The sequence below is a fragment of the Macrobrachium rosenbergii genome, chromosome 41, assembly GCF_040412425.1.
Source record: "Macrobrachium rosenbergii isolate ZJJX-2024 chromosome 41, ASM4041242v1, whole genome shotgun sequence".
In the NCBI taxonomy this organism is placed as follows: Eukaryota; Metazoa; Arthropoda; class Malacostraca; order Decapoda; family Palaemonidae; genus Macrobrachium; species Macrobrachium rosenbergii.
Window position 1 is genome coordinate 23,270,861 of NC_089781.1, and position 15,706 is coordinate 23,286,566.

Here is a 15,706-nt window from a genome sequence, read left to right on the forward strand (position 1 = left end):
ATAGAGCTGGCAATACTGCTCTAAAATGGAAGACTGCAGTATCTGCAAAATATATAAAGCTGAGAAAAATGGTAGATACTCCCTTGCCTTACTACTGAATTTACAGGTACTGCAAATGGGACCACCCTAAATACTCGTGGAAAGCACTGAAGAATCATTCTGAAACTGTAGTAACTTGTGTATTAGTGTTTCAAGAGCCCAACAGGTGGCATATCTCAATTTCGAAAATTTTGCAGATACTGCAGTTTTCCATTTTAGGGCAGAATTGTGGAAAGCCTTTACTCTTTGAAATTGAAACCTTCCCTCAGTAGCAAAGAGAGGTCCACGGAGATGCTGTGTTTTTAATTTTTAGTGTGTGTACCTGTATGCCTTCATGTTGCAGGCATTTGTTTGTTTTTAACATTACTCTTTCGTTTTTTATGCTTGTACAGTACCAGTTTTTATATAAAATTTTGTGTAACATTATTCTATTCCACTGATCGTTTATGATTTAGTGATTTTTCAGTTTTTCTTTCTGTGTTTTTTGTTGTCAGACCTGATGATGGACACAGTTACTCCGAAACCGGAAGTCATAACTGAATAAAGGATGTTTTATACACAAGTACTGGTTTTAATTTTTCTATCAAGACCCCGCTTTTCACGGGATAAATCGGTTGCAATATATATATATATATAATATATATATATATATATATATATATATATATATATATATATATATATATATATATATAGAGGCATGTGTGTGTGTGTGCATGTGTGTTTGTGCTCGTGTGTACTGAAAGTCAAACTGGAATGAAATCATAATCTTCAGCTGAGCTTACCAAATCTTAACCATAATTTTACTGTTCCTGAAAGTCATAACAAAGCATACTTTCCAGAGGCAATAAAAGGATAAGACCAGACAATAATTCTCAGTCAGTCAAACAAAGTTTCCCCTCCTACTTACCATCAGCTTTCTTTTTAAGACAATCTCGCCTGAGGCGCTGCTGTCGTCTTAAAAATCTTTTAAGATTTCTTGTCGAATAACGAACCCTAAATCTTTCACTCGTGACAGGAGAAAGACTTTAGAAAGTATCTATGAAACTTTCCTTTTTATTTTCTTGTTTTTTTATCAAGGGGAAAGCAACAACTCAAGAAAGAAAATAGAAATGACAAAGTTGAGGTCTGTAGATGGAAAAGGCAGTAGAAGGAACATTGAAGAACTAAATAACAGAGAAGTTATCAGTATTATGACAGCAAAATTAAACCTGTTAGATCCAGAAGAAAGTTACGGAAACAGCAATGACGATAGGTTATTTTAGTTGTGCAGAAAGGCTGTTGTCATCACGGGACATTTGTTTAGCTGTAGAGAATTAAAAAAAACTGAGCAGGTGTTACAGGAAAAATCATCAAACGAAGTAAAACAAAATGTGAGACAGACATTGGAGATAAGAAGCAAATAAAAAACAGGTAGTGCTGTTTGTGTAGAAGGTAACTGATGATGATGGACTCACTGCAGATTGCAGGGTCGTGCGCCTACGCTATGCTGTTGGCCCTCAATCAAACCGTTGTGGAGAGAGCAACGAGGAACCAGGACCAGGTAACAGGAATGTAAACAAACCTGACGGCAGCTTAAGCCACCCCCGCCCCCTCGACAGGACTCTCCGAATGTAAAGTCGCCATCAGCTCTGCAAAAGTTCACATGAATATATTTCTTTTTTCCCCGTGTTATCTTAGCGTGTCTGGTGAGATATTGTGGCCGTTGCGTCAACCATGTTGCCGTTCTCTGGACAGTCATTCACCGTCTTTAGAACAAAGAGAGAAAGAGAGACATCGCCTTGCAAGCTCTCCTGAGAAAGTTTATTTTCATCAGAAGACATTGCTGTATTCTGGAATTTCCTTCTCTGTTCGACTCTATTGTTCAGCATCGTTCGTACCGACTCTTCCAATTTTCACAACTTTGTTCTACGTAGTTTTTCACAAACCAGTGAAAGCAATTGTTAAAATAATAAACCCGTGTAACACACTCAAATACAAAGCACTAAACTATCCGCGCTTGAAAGTGCTGACGCATGCGTCCCTAGTAGCTTAGATGCAAGGGCATTTTCATAAAAATATCTGTAACCTGATTTATCCGGCTCTCTCATCTCGACCCAGATAATCTGGCTTTCACAGAGGATACCCCAATCGACAACCCTCGACTTGACCACAGAGGAGTTCGGCACAGCCTAAAATCGGCGGGGAGAAACTATGCAGAAAAATTATCATTGTCATACATCCCCAAAACGAGATTTTCGCTTCTGAATTCAGGAGGAAGAGCCAAGCACCGCAGCTTTCCTTTTAGAAAGTCTCGTGTGGGTTGTCCCGCTTCTCCGTAAGAGGCCAAACTTTCATCGCTTTCGCCTGCTGTCCAGGAAGACAGAAGTCTGTCCTTCTCCAAGTTATTTTGTGTGCTTTTGGGAGCTCGGGGCTCTTTTAATATATGGGTGAAAATGATCCTGTCTGAACGATTGCAGGAGAGAGAGAGAGAGAGAGAGAGAGAGAGAGAGAGAGAGAGAGAGAGAGAGAGAGAGAGAGAGAGAGGGAAGCCTTTTAATGTGTAGGCAAAAGCTGACATGTATTTCGTACATTTGAAATTTGCTCACTCATGAATAGAAAAAGCCATCTTTGAAAATTAAAAAATAAAAACCCTGGGAGTCAGATGGGAGTGGCAATCGGTTACACTGAAATCTATAAAGCAGAGTGAGTAAAGGATAATTATTATAGTACTGTCAGTTGACTGCAATGTGATTATGTTTTTGAAGTTGTTACTTCGTTGTAGCGTTGTTTATATTGCTGCTCCGTAGACCTCCCTAAGATTAATAGTTCTTTTATTATGTCAAGTAAATTATCTAAGGTCCCTGGTTACAGACGCACCAGTTGACACACACACACACAAAAGAAAAAATCGATCATCCACAGGGACCGGCTTCAGAAAAGATTAAAACAGGTCACTGCCTAAGCCATGGCTTAATTCTTGAATCAAGAATGAACCCTGCTTGCAAATATATATATATATATATATATATATATATATATATATATATATATATATATATATATATATATATATATATATTTATATATATATATATATTTATATATATATATATATATATATATATATATATATATATAAATATATACATACATATACATCTATATATACAGATTTATATATATTGTATTCCTGTATATATGTATGCTTTTCCAGAGCCTTTGCAAGGTGACCATTTCCATAGCATTTGGCAAGCTCCATCCATCCTGCTTTTAAGTCTGCATTGTCCTTTGAGCAAGTGACGACGCCAGTTGCGTAAACCAATAAATAAGAATAGCAACCACTTTGCACCGTCATGCTCCTCTGGAGCCGCCATTACACGGTGTCTTCACGCTAGACAGGAGTCTTTCCAAAATATCCTTGAATACCGAGTTGATGTTATCTTGCATTTATTATCTTGTATTTGCTTTTTCTTCTCCTATGTCTTCTTCTTTTGATGGATAACTTTGCTGGAAAATGCTCAGCATTCGTTTGCTTAAAGGGAGGTATGTGGTTTTATTCTAACACACGAGTTCACATTAGTTCATGTGTGTATATTTTTTTTACTCTTAATTCAGGTTGTTGCTCGTTCGTCACAATATCGTTTTTTAGATGATGACAGTATTTGTAGGCAAGTAATGAATACCCACTCACACAAACACACATACATATAATATATACATATATGTATATATATATACATACGTATATATTTATATATATACGTATTTATATATATATATATATATATATATATATATATTTATATATATATATACATACATATATATATAATCTTATATTATACATGTGTTGTGAGTGGTCTCGTGCAGATAAACATACATTAGAACTTTGGCCCCACCCCCGCCCCCCCAAAAAAAAAAAAAAACGCTAAATGACATTCACACCAAGGGCAAAACATCTCGTGAGGGTTAGGTAGTAGACATTACTGTCATGCTGAGGCCATTTTTTATCCCGACGTTTCATAGGATCTTTGTAACTCTATTGAAATGAAGAAAAAGAAAATAGTGAGACACCAATTTCCAATTAATCGCTGCCTCGGGTTACAGCACAGATAAATTCAGTGCTGGTGCAGGCCAACCACAGAAGAAGAAGAAGAAGAAGAAGAAGAAGAAGAAGAAGAAGAAGAAGAAGGAGGAGGAGGAGGAGGAGGAGAAGAAGAAGAAGAAGAAGAAGAAGAAGAAGAAGAAGAAGAAGAAGAAGAAGAAGAAGGAGGAGAAGAAAAGAAGAAGAAGGAAGAAGAAGAAGGAGAAGAAGGAAGAAGAAGAAGAAGAAGAAGAAGAAGAAGAAGAAGAAGAAGAAGAAGAAGAAGAAGAAGAAGAAGAAGAAGAAGAAGAAGAAGAAGAAGAAGAAGAAGAAGAAGAAGAGAAGAAGAGGAGAAGAAGAAGAAGAGGAGGAGGAGAAGAAGAAGAAGAAGAAGAAGAAGAAGAAGAAGAAGAAGAAGAAGAAGAAGAAGAAGAGGAGGAGGAGGAGGAGGAGAAGAAGAAAAGAAGAAGAAGAAGAAGAAGAAGAAGAAGAAGAAGAAGAAGAAGAAGAAGAAGAAGAAGAAGAAGAAGAAGAAGAAGAAGAAGGAGGAGGAGAAGAAGAAGAAGAAGAAGAAGAAGAAGAAGAAGAGGAAAAAGAAGAAGAAGAAGAAGAAGAAGAAGAAGAAGAAGAAGAGGAAGAAGGAGGAGAAGAAGAAGAAGAAGAAGAAGAAGAAGAAGAAGAAGACGAAGAAGATGAAGAGGAAGAAGAAGAAGAAGAAGAAGGAAAGCCGTCGGCTTTGTTGACCTTCAGCGTTCTCCATCTGTAAACTAGAAGAGCAGAATTCAAGCCTCTGAACCTGAGAGAGGAAGAAGACCAAAAAAATATGAATATAAAACACAAGTTAAGTGAAGGTGAAATATAATTAAACGGAGGAATAAAAGCAAAATGGAAAAGACAAAAGCAAGAAGAATGGTGTAAAAAGATACAAGAAAGTACAATGAAATGCAAGTTAGGTGAAGGCGTAATACAATAAAATGGAGGAATAGAAGCAAAATGGAGAAGACAAAATCAAGAAGAATAATGCAAAAAGATACAAGAAAGTACAATGAAATGCAAGTTAGGTGAAGGCGTAACACAATAAAATGGAGGAACAGAAGCAAAATGGAGAAGACAAAAGCAAGAAGAATGATGTAAAATGAAACATGAGTAAAAACCTACAAGTAAACGGGAGTGTGACGATAATGCACAGGAACAAATCCTTGCAAATGGTATCAGTTTCCGCTTTCGCCAGGTTTGGCGGAGATTTGCTATCGGAGTCGAAGGAAGTAATGACTATTATAAGTACACCTGCGGGAAATTGAACATCCAATATTCAATTACCTCCGTTTCACAACTAACTCTTAAATAAGATTAATCGTCATCCGCTCGTTTCGCCATGTATTTCAGAGTCCTCGTTAATTTGAGATGCCGTTAGTTAATATAACCTTGGTATAAATCCGTGCAGGCATAAGGCTAATTTGATATAATTACAACAAAAAGAATGGCGAAAGATACCTCATTCCTTGTGCATGGTGATTCGGGAATCATTAGAGAGTGAGGTTTCATTCGTGTCATACACACACACACACATATACATATATGTGTGAATATATGTATGTATGTATGTATGTATGTGTATATAATATATATATATATATATATATATATATATATATATATATATATATATATATATATATATATATATATATATATATACAGTATATACCCAAATGGTTGGACCTTTCTTCACCTGTCTCCGTTTTCATTACAAAACTTATTTTAATTTTACACACTTCTCACCCTCCTACCGTCTTCCATTCCTCATGTGACAAGAGAAGATGAGACAGACACACACACATACACATAGAGAGAGAGAGAGAGAGAGAGAGAGAGAGAGAGAGAGAGAGAGAGAGAGACAAATGTAAAGCTGAGAAAAAAATAACCGAATCATCAGCAGTGTCATATTTAATGAAATCAGTTGATTTAAGAGCGATAATGACAGTCTCATGTCAGGCAGCAAGGGATAATGACCAATAAATTACCAGAAGAGATGAAGTAAAAAATGGGCATCATTTACGTAATGCGTAAAAAAAAAAATGCCCAGAAGCCCCAGAGAGGGCATACTGAAGATATAGGAAAACGAATTCTAGAGCCCATCTGGCCCGAAGCTATAGGACTTGAAGTTCTGTAGATGTACTCTGTACTTCATCTGTGCGTGTCCAGTGTCGTATTTTCCCAGATAACAGCTCAGGGGTATTGGCCAAGAAAATTGTGCCCTGCAGTCACATGGGGGAAGACGGAGAAGAGCTGCCAGAGGACGTTAGCAACGACCCTGCAGAAGCCTAAGGTATTACGTAATCATTACGACTGAAGTCAAAAAGTTTTTCTTTTATCTTACCTTCGAGACTTCTTCACGTCTACGTGTTTACTGATACAGTGTCTCAAGGTCCAAGAGGAGTTTTAAGCATCTTGCTGTGGCTGGGTTATTATGCACTGCAGTAATGTCTTTATAAACAATTTTGGAGTTACCTATAGTTTAAAGGCCAGTAGTAAGTGCATTTGACCGCAACTTTCTGTAACAGTTTCACATTGACTATGATTTTCAACAAGATTTTTTTAAAGCTTTTGACAGTAACATATCTGTATTTTTAAGCAGCAACGCCACGCTTATAGTGTTATTTTTATTTATTACTTATTAAAGTAGCTTATATTTGACCATGGCAATCCACCATTTCATCAAGGAAGAAGAAGAAGAAGAAGAAGAAGAAGAAGAAGAAGAAGAAGAAGAAGAAGAAGAAGAAGAAGAATTACGGGCTGCTCTGTGAGCAAGAGCCCATGCTGGCATAAAGCCAGCTTAATCAATAACAAGAAGAAGAAGAAGATGATGATGATGCTGACGATGATGAAAATGATGATGATGATAATTACTGAAAAACTGATTTATGGACTGTTTTCCTTATTCTTAACGGACAGTTCTCTTTGCAACGTCAAATGACCTGGAACGAACGGTGGTACGGCATATTTGCTCTGAGACTGCAGCAATTGAAGGGGGCAGCGTCTCCGGGAAGGGGACTGTATTTGCCTTTCGTCGCTGCCTACCTGTTTGCCAGATAAAACGCCTCCATACTAACAACAAAGAAAAGTGCTAAGTCACCTCAACTTGCAGCGTAAAAATAAAGAAGAAGGCACACATACCTTCGGATAGCTTTTGCCTTAATGTTTTATGTGCGTGTTTTTATGTCCCTTTTTTTTTTTGCTGTTGCGATGCCGTTCATCGAGTAAAGCATTATGTAGGTTAGCAGACGAGGTAAAAAGATTGCTAATGGATTCCTTTTCTCTGTGCCTGAAGCCGCTAATTTTTTTTTTCCTTGACGCTTCTTAATCAAATAGTTTCTCTTGGTCTCCAACACGGAATTGCTGCTTTGGTGGATTGTTTTTTAAATTTTTGATATTCTGATACAATACCAGTAATTCCTCATTATAACATCGCTCGTTATTACTATTCTCCAGTGACTGTGACTTGAAAATGTAATCATACAATTTGGGGTCACAGGCACAATATAGCAATTCCATCCTAAAGTAATAATTGTTTAGGAACTTGCAATAGATTTTAGGAGTCTGTTGTTTGGGTAATGAGTCACGACAGGGCCGGGGAAGGCTTCAAACTCCAAATGTATTTTACTAGAATCTAGTCAAGTGTTTTCCTTTGCATCTACAGTAGATGGTTCCAAAGTGTAGCCAACAGAAGTATAAAATCAGCACTCGGCTGCATCAACTGAACGTGAAACTGTTGTCAGTATGATTGATAAATAATTGTTATTATGGCTCATTAAAGAATAACATTATAAGAAATTATTTATATGTATATATTGAAATAAATCTTTCCTAACTGGATGGGCTATTCAAAAGTAGAGGCATGGCTTTACTGATTTCCTTTAAAAATCATAGAGAATTTACTTGATTTTATGACACGTTTTATGAGATATATATATATATATATATATATATATATATATATATATATATATATATATATATATATATATATATATATATATATATATATATATATATGTGTGTGTATATATATATATATGTGTCTGTGAACATGTGTACATACACACACATATATATATATATATATATATATATATATATATATATATATATATATATATATATATATATATATATACATAATGGTTTTTAGAGCTTGTGATACTAATGCACTTTTTCCCAAAGCTGTTGAAGATTGTAGATGCCATAGTAGGATGAAATGCTTATAAAATGGAGGATGGGCGTCTTTCTTTGAAGCTGACTGCAATCAATCTTTTACTCCTTCAGGATACAGGGATATAAAACAACTGAATTCTTGCTTTTTTTTTTTTGTTTTGTGCGGCAATCACAGCTAGCATCAACAAAAGAGCTGCAGTTCTTTTCATGAGAAAATACTGCAATGATACTAATGCTTACACTTATTTCCTTATATTTTTCAACAATAACATTGGTTTTGTGTCTACGGACAAATCAACAGCTTTAGACAGGGATGACCATAAGTCCCAATGGTGGTAGATACACAACTCCAATGATTAGGAAACCCGTTAAATTATTCTGTTACCAATCATTGATTTTTATCTTAGTATTTTTTAAAAATTTGTTGTCCTGTTCACTATTGCAAAAATCAGTGTACATAGCTGCACAATATAACATGAGTGAAATTACTACAGTCCCCCCAGCAATTCATAGGATGCATGCGGCCTCATAAATTCTTGTCATATATATATATATATATATATATATATATATATATATATATATATATATATATATATATATATATATATATATATATATATATATATATATATATATATATATATATATATATATATATATATATATATATATATATATTACAACTCCCACTATATATATAACAATGAAGTCCATCCATTGGTTGAGTTACGTATCCCTGCATTTTCGCCACCTGGGACTGGAGGCTTTGACCCTTTGGCTGATTGCACCTTCCAAAACTGGACTATGGGGTCGTGACATCCCTACTCCAACCAGGACAAAGCAAATATAGAACCTAAATTTATGCTACCAAATTTTAAAACTTATTTCACTTTGCTTAAGTCTAATACTGTCTTGTCTACACAAACAACTCAGTATATATAATCATGGATAATCATACACAGCTTCATTATAAATTATCAATTCTCATTCAGTTCTTCCATGCCAAATCATTGTTTTATATTTTAGTGTATTTTTATATATTAGCTCAGGGTCAATCTAAAATTTTCATTTATCATAATTTATTTTAGTCATCATGAAATGAGAGAGAGAGAGAGAGAGAGAGAGAGAGAGAGAGACGCACTCTTTACTGCTAACTATTACTTACGTAATCTCTACATTCGGTCAGGTCTAGGAAAGAAGAAGAAAAGTAAACAAGTTGCAGTTTTACCAAATATTCGAGATAATATCTGTATTAAATCTTCGAAATTAATTCCCAATAAAACTTGAATTTTATTTGTTAAGCGTTTATTTAAGAATTAATAATAATTCTAAAAAAAGACGCGAAGCGTTTTTTCGTAAAATATGAAAAAGATAAACTTGTTTCTGACCAAAGTATTTCAAGGAGATCTGGCAACTTTATGCAAATCTTGTCATTTTTTATTTAAATTTAAATTTTATTTCAAGAGATATTCTTGTATTTGTGAATTATAAATAAGTATAAAGTCGCGATAAAGAGTCGTTAGTGACAAGTGGTACGTATGTAGTTTAGCCTAAACAGCTGTCAAGGTATTTTAGGTAACGGAGTCCTAAACCCTAGGCGTACCCTTGCATCTTTGGTTACGGTGAAGCTGCTGCTGTAAACAGTACACTGTAACCAGGCAGATCTTTAACCGATTTTAAGTTCAGTTAGGCTTAATCTATTCTGTTTGCTATGTAAATATGCCCATTCTGTAGCCAAGCAAATGCATCAACCACCGTAGAGCTTTTAGGCATAGGTCTGTGGTTTTCAACCTTTTTGTGCCCATGGCCCATTTTTGGCATTCCGTAAATACTCATGGCCCGCTGCCCTTCAGAACTGTGTGATGATGATAATAGAATTATTATAAAACATTTTCAGAACACTGTATTAGGCCTAGTTTTAAATTTTTATTAATGGAATTATTTATCAGAACACTTTATTACTTATACATTTTCATTTATGAAAGAAAGCGCTGGCCTGCGTTTACTGTAAATGATTTATAATTTTTTAAATACTATTTTGAAGATGTCCGTGGCATGATGCCCCCCCCTCAGAACTGCCCAAGGCCCACCAATGAGCCATGACCCACAGGTTGAAAACCACTGACCTAGGCTAGGCTAATACCATAGCTAAGAGTAGGCTCAAGGCTACTAAGCTTTCCTATGCTTTTAAAGTATTTAACAAAGTTCTAGATCATTTCAAGACTAGCTCTTATCTTATCTAGGTTAGTTGACTATGCATTATCTAGGTTAGTTGACTGTGCAGGGTAGGGAGACTGGGGTAGGCATTGGTAATTTCACCCCCTAGCAAAAACTTCCATGAAAGAAAAGTTACCCTAGTCCATGTGCCTGATGTTAAGTATTTCTTGGGGAAGGGGAGTAGGGATGCAAAGCCCTGGCCAGGTCAGGGCACAGTGCCTTAAGCCAGGTTAGGGTAGAACTAGGCAAGAGCTCCTCATTGGGTATTACTTTGGAAATTAATTTTTCTATAGTATTTTGGTTGCTTATCAAGAATTTATCATTATTTTTCATCGGTTGACTGTAATTGATCTCAGAAGTTGTACGTTGGCCATCCTGGAATGCTACTGCGCATCCGCAGTGTTATAGGGGAGCTTTTGGTAAAAAGTGGCGTTTCCTTCACCAGGGGGTCTGGGGGCCAGAGATCCCTGAGTAACTAACACAGTCTGCTAGGTTAGCTTAGATTAGGGTATGTTAGGTTAGTTTAGTTCCTTTTATAACAGGTTTCCTTAGCCAATCCCTTCTTAAACATATGGCTCCCTGAAGACTTGCGCATGCGCAGAACCATTCCACAACAACATTTACAAAACTCCGCATTCCCAAAGGGTCCCCAACCATGTTGGGTAGATATGAGGTTAATAATAATTGACCAACAATAAACAACACCACCTTCTTCATCAGCAACCATAAAAGTGTAGGAAAAATCAATTTCCAAGGTAATAGTCCGTGCAGAGCTCTTATTTAGAAATATCCAGGTTAAGAAGGTAAGTTCCGGTTAGGTCAGGGCATGACGCTCTAGTAAAGGTTACATTAATATTGTTTTCGGTTGGTCTTAGCCAGTGTCAGACCATTCCCGCCGATCTGTTTTTGATATTCAGTGTTACTTTGGGGGGTCAAGGGGGCAAAGACCCCTGGCCAGGTCGGGGCACCTACCCTTGTCTGCCTACTCTGCATCTGTTCCCATATCTATCCTCTCCTCAAGTTTACACTTGTAGGCCAATATACTATCCCAGGGCCCCATATCCTAATCTGTGTATTGAAGTTTATCTCCACTTGACAGTACCTTGGCTGGGCAGGATAGCTGAATATCCTAGGCCATTTGTAGATAGGTCGTTTTATGTAATTTTTCCATACCTGGCTGTATGAAACATTTGTAGGCTAGGTTGTTTTTTGCGTCGTGTGAACAAAATATAAGTAAATAGCACCAACAGCAATGGTTGAATAAGCCTATCCTCAAAATACAAATGATCTAGCCTATCTAATATGGTTTATGTATGTAATCACCAATAACAAAAAGGAAAAGAATAAGGTGAAAAATATGGATATGTGATGTCTAGTAATACTGTAATTATAAGGGCACACCCTAATCTAACTATATTTAACCTAAGGTCTTGTGCTGTGCTCTTCCTGTATCCCTTTAAATGTGCATAAGCTTTAAAATTAAAAAAATCAAAATTTTTATTGACAAAAAAGGCTAACAAGCTCTTTCATAAGAATTTGACAAGGACATTTGAGATCTACCAAAAGAGGTTGGAACGTTTAAATGAAAATTTGGAAGATTTGTGAAGACGTCTTACTCAAACCAGTAAAATCCAGTAATTAAATTTCCTTTCATAATCCATCAGGACAAATGCCACAATCATCATTTACCAAGCCAGTAGACCACTTATCTTTGGAACTAGCTATTTGTCTTTTTCTTTGTACTGTTTTTTGATCATCATTGTTATGGTAAATCACTGCTTTCATGTTTCACCTACCCCAGCTTTTAACACTGATGAGGAGCCACAGTGGAAAACCAATGTTTTTTCGTGCTTGGAAAAAACTGAATGCTGTACTGTAGTTCCAACAGTAGGCATGAAATACACCCAGAACACATGAGAGTACATATGGTTCGTATGTGGGTGCATCTGTGCTACATTAAAACATTTCATAAATATACATTAACACTTACAGCTTACATTCCCATAGGGGGTTAGTGCCGTCAGTGCACCTAGTGCGATGCACTGTAGGCATTATTTAAGGGTCTTGGCAGCGTCCCTTGGGCCCCTAGCTGCAACCCCTTTCATTCCTTTTACTGTACCTCCTTTCATATTCTCTTACTTCCATTGTACTTTTGACCCTCTCCTCTAGTGATTGCGAGGTTTTCCTCCTGTTACACCTTGCAAACCTTTTTTCTGTCAGTTTCCATTGCAGTGCTGAACGGCCTCATAGGTCCAGGCGCTTGACCTTTGGCCTAAATTCTATATTCAATTGTAGTCTTACTGCATGCATATCACAAACAGGTTGAAAATAAGTCAGTGACCTTAAGTGGAAAACACATCTTTGGCAAATGCTGGGTAATCATATGAAGCACTGGTTGAGACTACCAATAAGTTGTTGACTATTTGTGATGTCCGTGCAACAAGTTACTGGTGTGTATACTGTAGTGTGGATGCAGTGTCATACAGGAAAATATAGTCTAAAACTATGGTAAAGTTTTGCTGACTAATACAGCCTAACTTGACCCCACCTTGTACCCTGCCTGGCTGGTCACCCAACCTACCTAACCCTGCTTAGGATGAACCCTTTAACTTTCCTTAAATTCCTTCAATTTAAGTGTGGATAGTGGAATATTTAGGTAATCCAAGGATTTATTATTTTCTGAATTCCCATCACAATGCTCACCTCTCTCATTAAAACCATTTTTCTCTTGACATTTAAAAACAATGCCTTCAAATATCTAATCAGTTTGGCATAGTCCTGTAGAGTAGAGATGTCACTTGTGTATTAAACACTAAAACTGCCAGAACTTTTAAGGCAGAATCCCTTTGGCCCCTAGCTGCAACCCTTCATTCCTTTTATTGTACCTCCGTTCATATTCTCTTTCTTCCATCTTACTTTCCACCCTCTCCTGACAGTTGATTTATAGTGCAACTGTAAGGTTTTCCACCTGTTACACCTTTCAAACCTTTTTACTGTCAATTTCCGTTTCAGTGCTGAATGCAAAAGTGGTTTGCTCCTGAACTTTAGTTGTCATCATAGTTGATGCGAGTAATGATGATACTTGTGTTTCATATGATATCAAGATCAGAAGAGGACTTTAGTCTCATGGAATTCTTGGGGAATCATAAAATTTTAATCTACTTCCTCTTAATTGGCTGAAATCCCTCATATCATTACATGGGTATTATATAAATGATGCACCTCATTTTTCATTATTTACTTGCACAACAGATAAGCACATTATCTAAAATCATGTTACGCGTTCCATAACTTACAATGTTGAGTATGCCTAGCAGAGGGTAAGTAAAAAACTTTCATACTTGTTAACATTACCAAAAAGTATTCAGCACATGTAACATGCCCATATAGGTCTCCTGCTAAGATACCCATTGGCAGGGGTACTTCTTTCATTGTATCTGATGATAATCCCTAATTCTTATTTTTCTCCTGGTCTCATTGTTTCTGGTGCATATACTGAGTAAAATTCACTGTTTTAATTCACAGGCTGTTATTTTATTCATTATTCTATCACTTTTGTCTTTCACTTTTTGTTGCATCTGATATTTTCAGACAGCCGCATTGCACTTTGTGCCAGGTACTCCATCTATAAAAGCGTAGGTTTGTATCTTATGAAAAATACAAATTACTTATTAAGATTTGGTATTTTATCTTTGACTAGTATGCTAACTTCATTTTGTTGTTTTTTTCTTCTACCCTTCCGGAATATTTATCTCAGTCACTACTGATTAACCCTGCCCCCCTTTCCTCTCCTTTCTCTTACACTTAACCTTCTTGCCACTGCTTCCTTACTCTTAAAAGTAAAATGATCATTGTGTCAACATTTTCTGCATTCTTAATCCCCTGCTAGTCTAAACAAAGAGAGGTAATGTGGATAATTTCACTTGTTTTGGTGCTGGCCTTTTTTGCTCAGGGACTCTGCAATAAGATGAAGTGTTGTGTTGTGAAGAAAGATGTGAAATGTTCTAAAATGAAGGTTTGCATTTTTATGCAGTGTTCCTTGCTCTTAAGTGCTATATTATGAACCATGGCATTTCTCAGCAGATACCCTAAAATTTCAGGTAGAAAATATTGCTTATATGTAGAATGCTGTGTTATGTTGCCTTTGCCTATATGTAGCAAGTTATTTTAATTTTCCCTCCATTTGCAACTTTTCATTAAGTAATATGTAAGTTTATTTGATTACTGTATACTGACATTCAAATTTATTATTGTTCAGTGCATTGTGAAGTAAGGGTATGCATTTTCTCTTATAGAATATCATTTCAGGTATAAATGGCGACGGCAGATGCAAAAGTTGACCGAATCACAATAAACTGTGAGAGACATATTGATGTTGTTGCTGCAAAAAATGCTAAAGATTCTGATGGCAAAGTCTCAAAAGTTCCCTATATGAATCCACCATTAGTAAATCTGCAGACTAAGAACATACCAACTGGAAGAACTGTCAATCATGTAGTAAGAAAAGGTGTGCAACCTGAAAGAGCTGGAAGACCATTGGCCAGAAAAGAGGCTCCAGTGCAAGCTGACCTACCAGAAAGTGCGGAACCTGTGTACGGAGAGCCGGAAATGCATTTTACTCTTCGCGTAGGTGAAGCGTTAGTGAAAGCTAAAAATAAGAAACCTGATCTTGCAAGATTGGTAGAAGATAAATTGCAATCACCTACAACTGAATCAAGATACAAGAAGGAGGTAAAGAAGTGATTCTGGTGTGCGTAATGGTCCCAGTTATCACATTTGTAGCTTAGCATGATTACAGTATTCATTTTAAATATTATGGTTGTATCTTATAATTGCCAGGTAGATTTGATGCATGATGTTCAAATGCACACTTTTTGTAGCTTTTAGATGTGGTGCCAGGTTGCTAGAGATTGCAAAATGTTTGTCTGTAAATGCAAACGTTTTGTTTTTCATGAGTCTGAACGTCAAAGAGTAATTTTATATTAAAAAAAAATTATATTTCTTTGAGGTGTATGTAACCACCTGTGCCCTGTGTAATTGTAACTATAACAGCTAGGAGTCAGGTTGAAAGTTCTTAGTTTCTTCTGACCTGTGCCACCAGTGGCATTGTTTTCATGTTTGATTTCATCAAGTGGTGACATTTAGTTTTTCATTTCCTTTCTTTCA

General features: G+C 36.3%; 1 protein-coding gene across 3 annotated transcripts in view; it reads left to right on the forward strand.

Annotated features, from left to right (window-relative positions):
• The window catches only part of LOC136826744 (protein phosphatase 1 regulatory subunit 35-like), a 63,619-nt gene that overhangs the window by 42,865 nt on the left and 5,048 nt on the right, over positions 1-15,706 (forward strand). Inside the window, exons 1-2 of one of the 3 annotated variants that reach the window (XM_067084151.1) lie at positions 9,689-9,855; positions 14,849-15,271. In XM_067084151.1, coding sequence (XP_066940252.1) covers positions 14,855-15,271 — 417 coding nt within the window. In that variant the 5' untranslated portion in view covers positions 9,689-9,855; positions 14,849-14,854. Of the gene's footprint in view, positions 1-9,688; positions 9,856-9,907; positions 10,037-14,848; positions 15,272-15,706 lie in introns of those variants that run through there. The other 2 variants (XM_067084153.1, XM_067084152.1) reach the window with 2 other exon arrangements.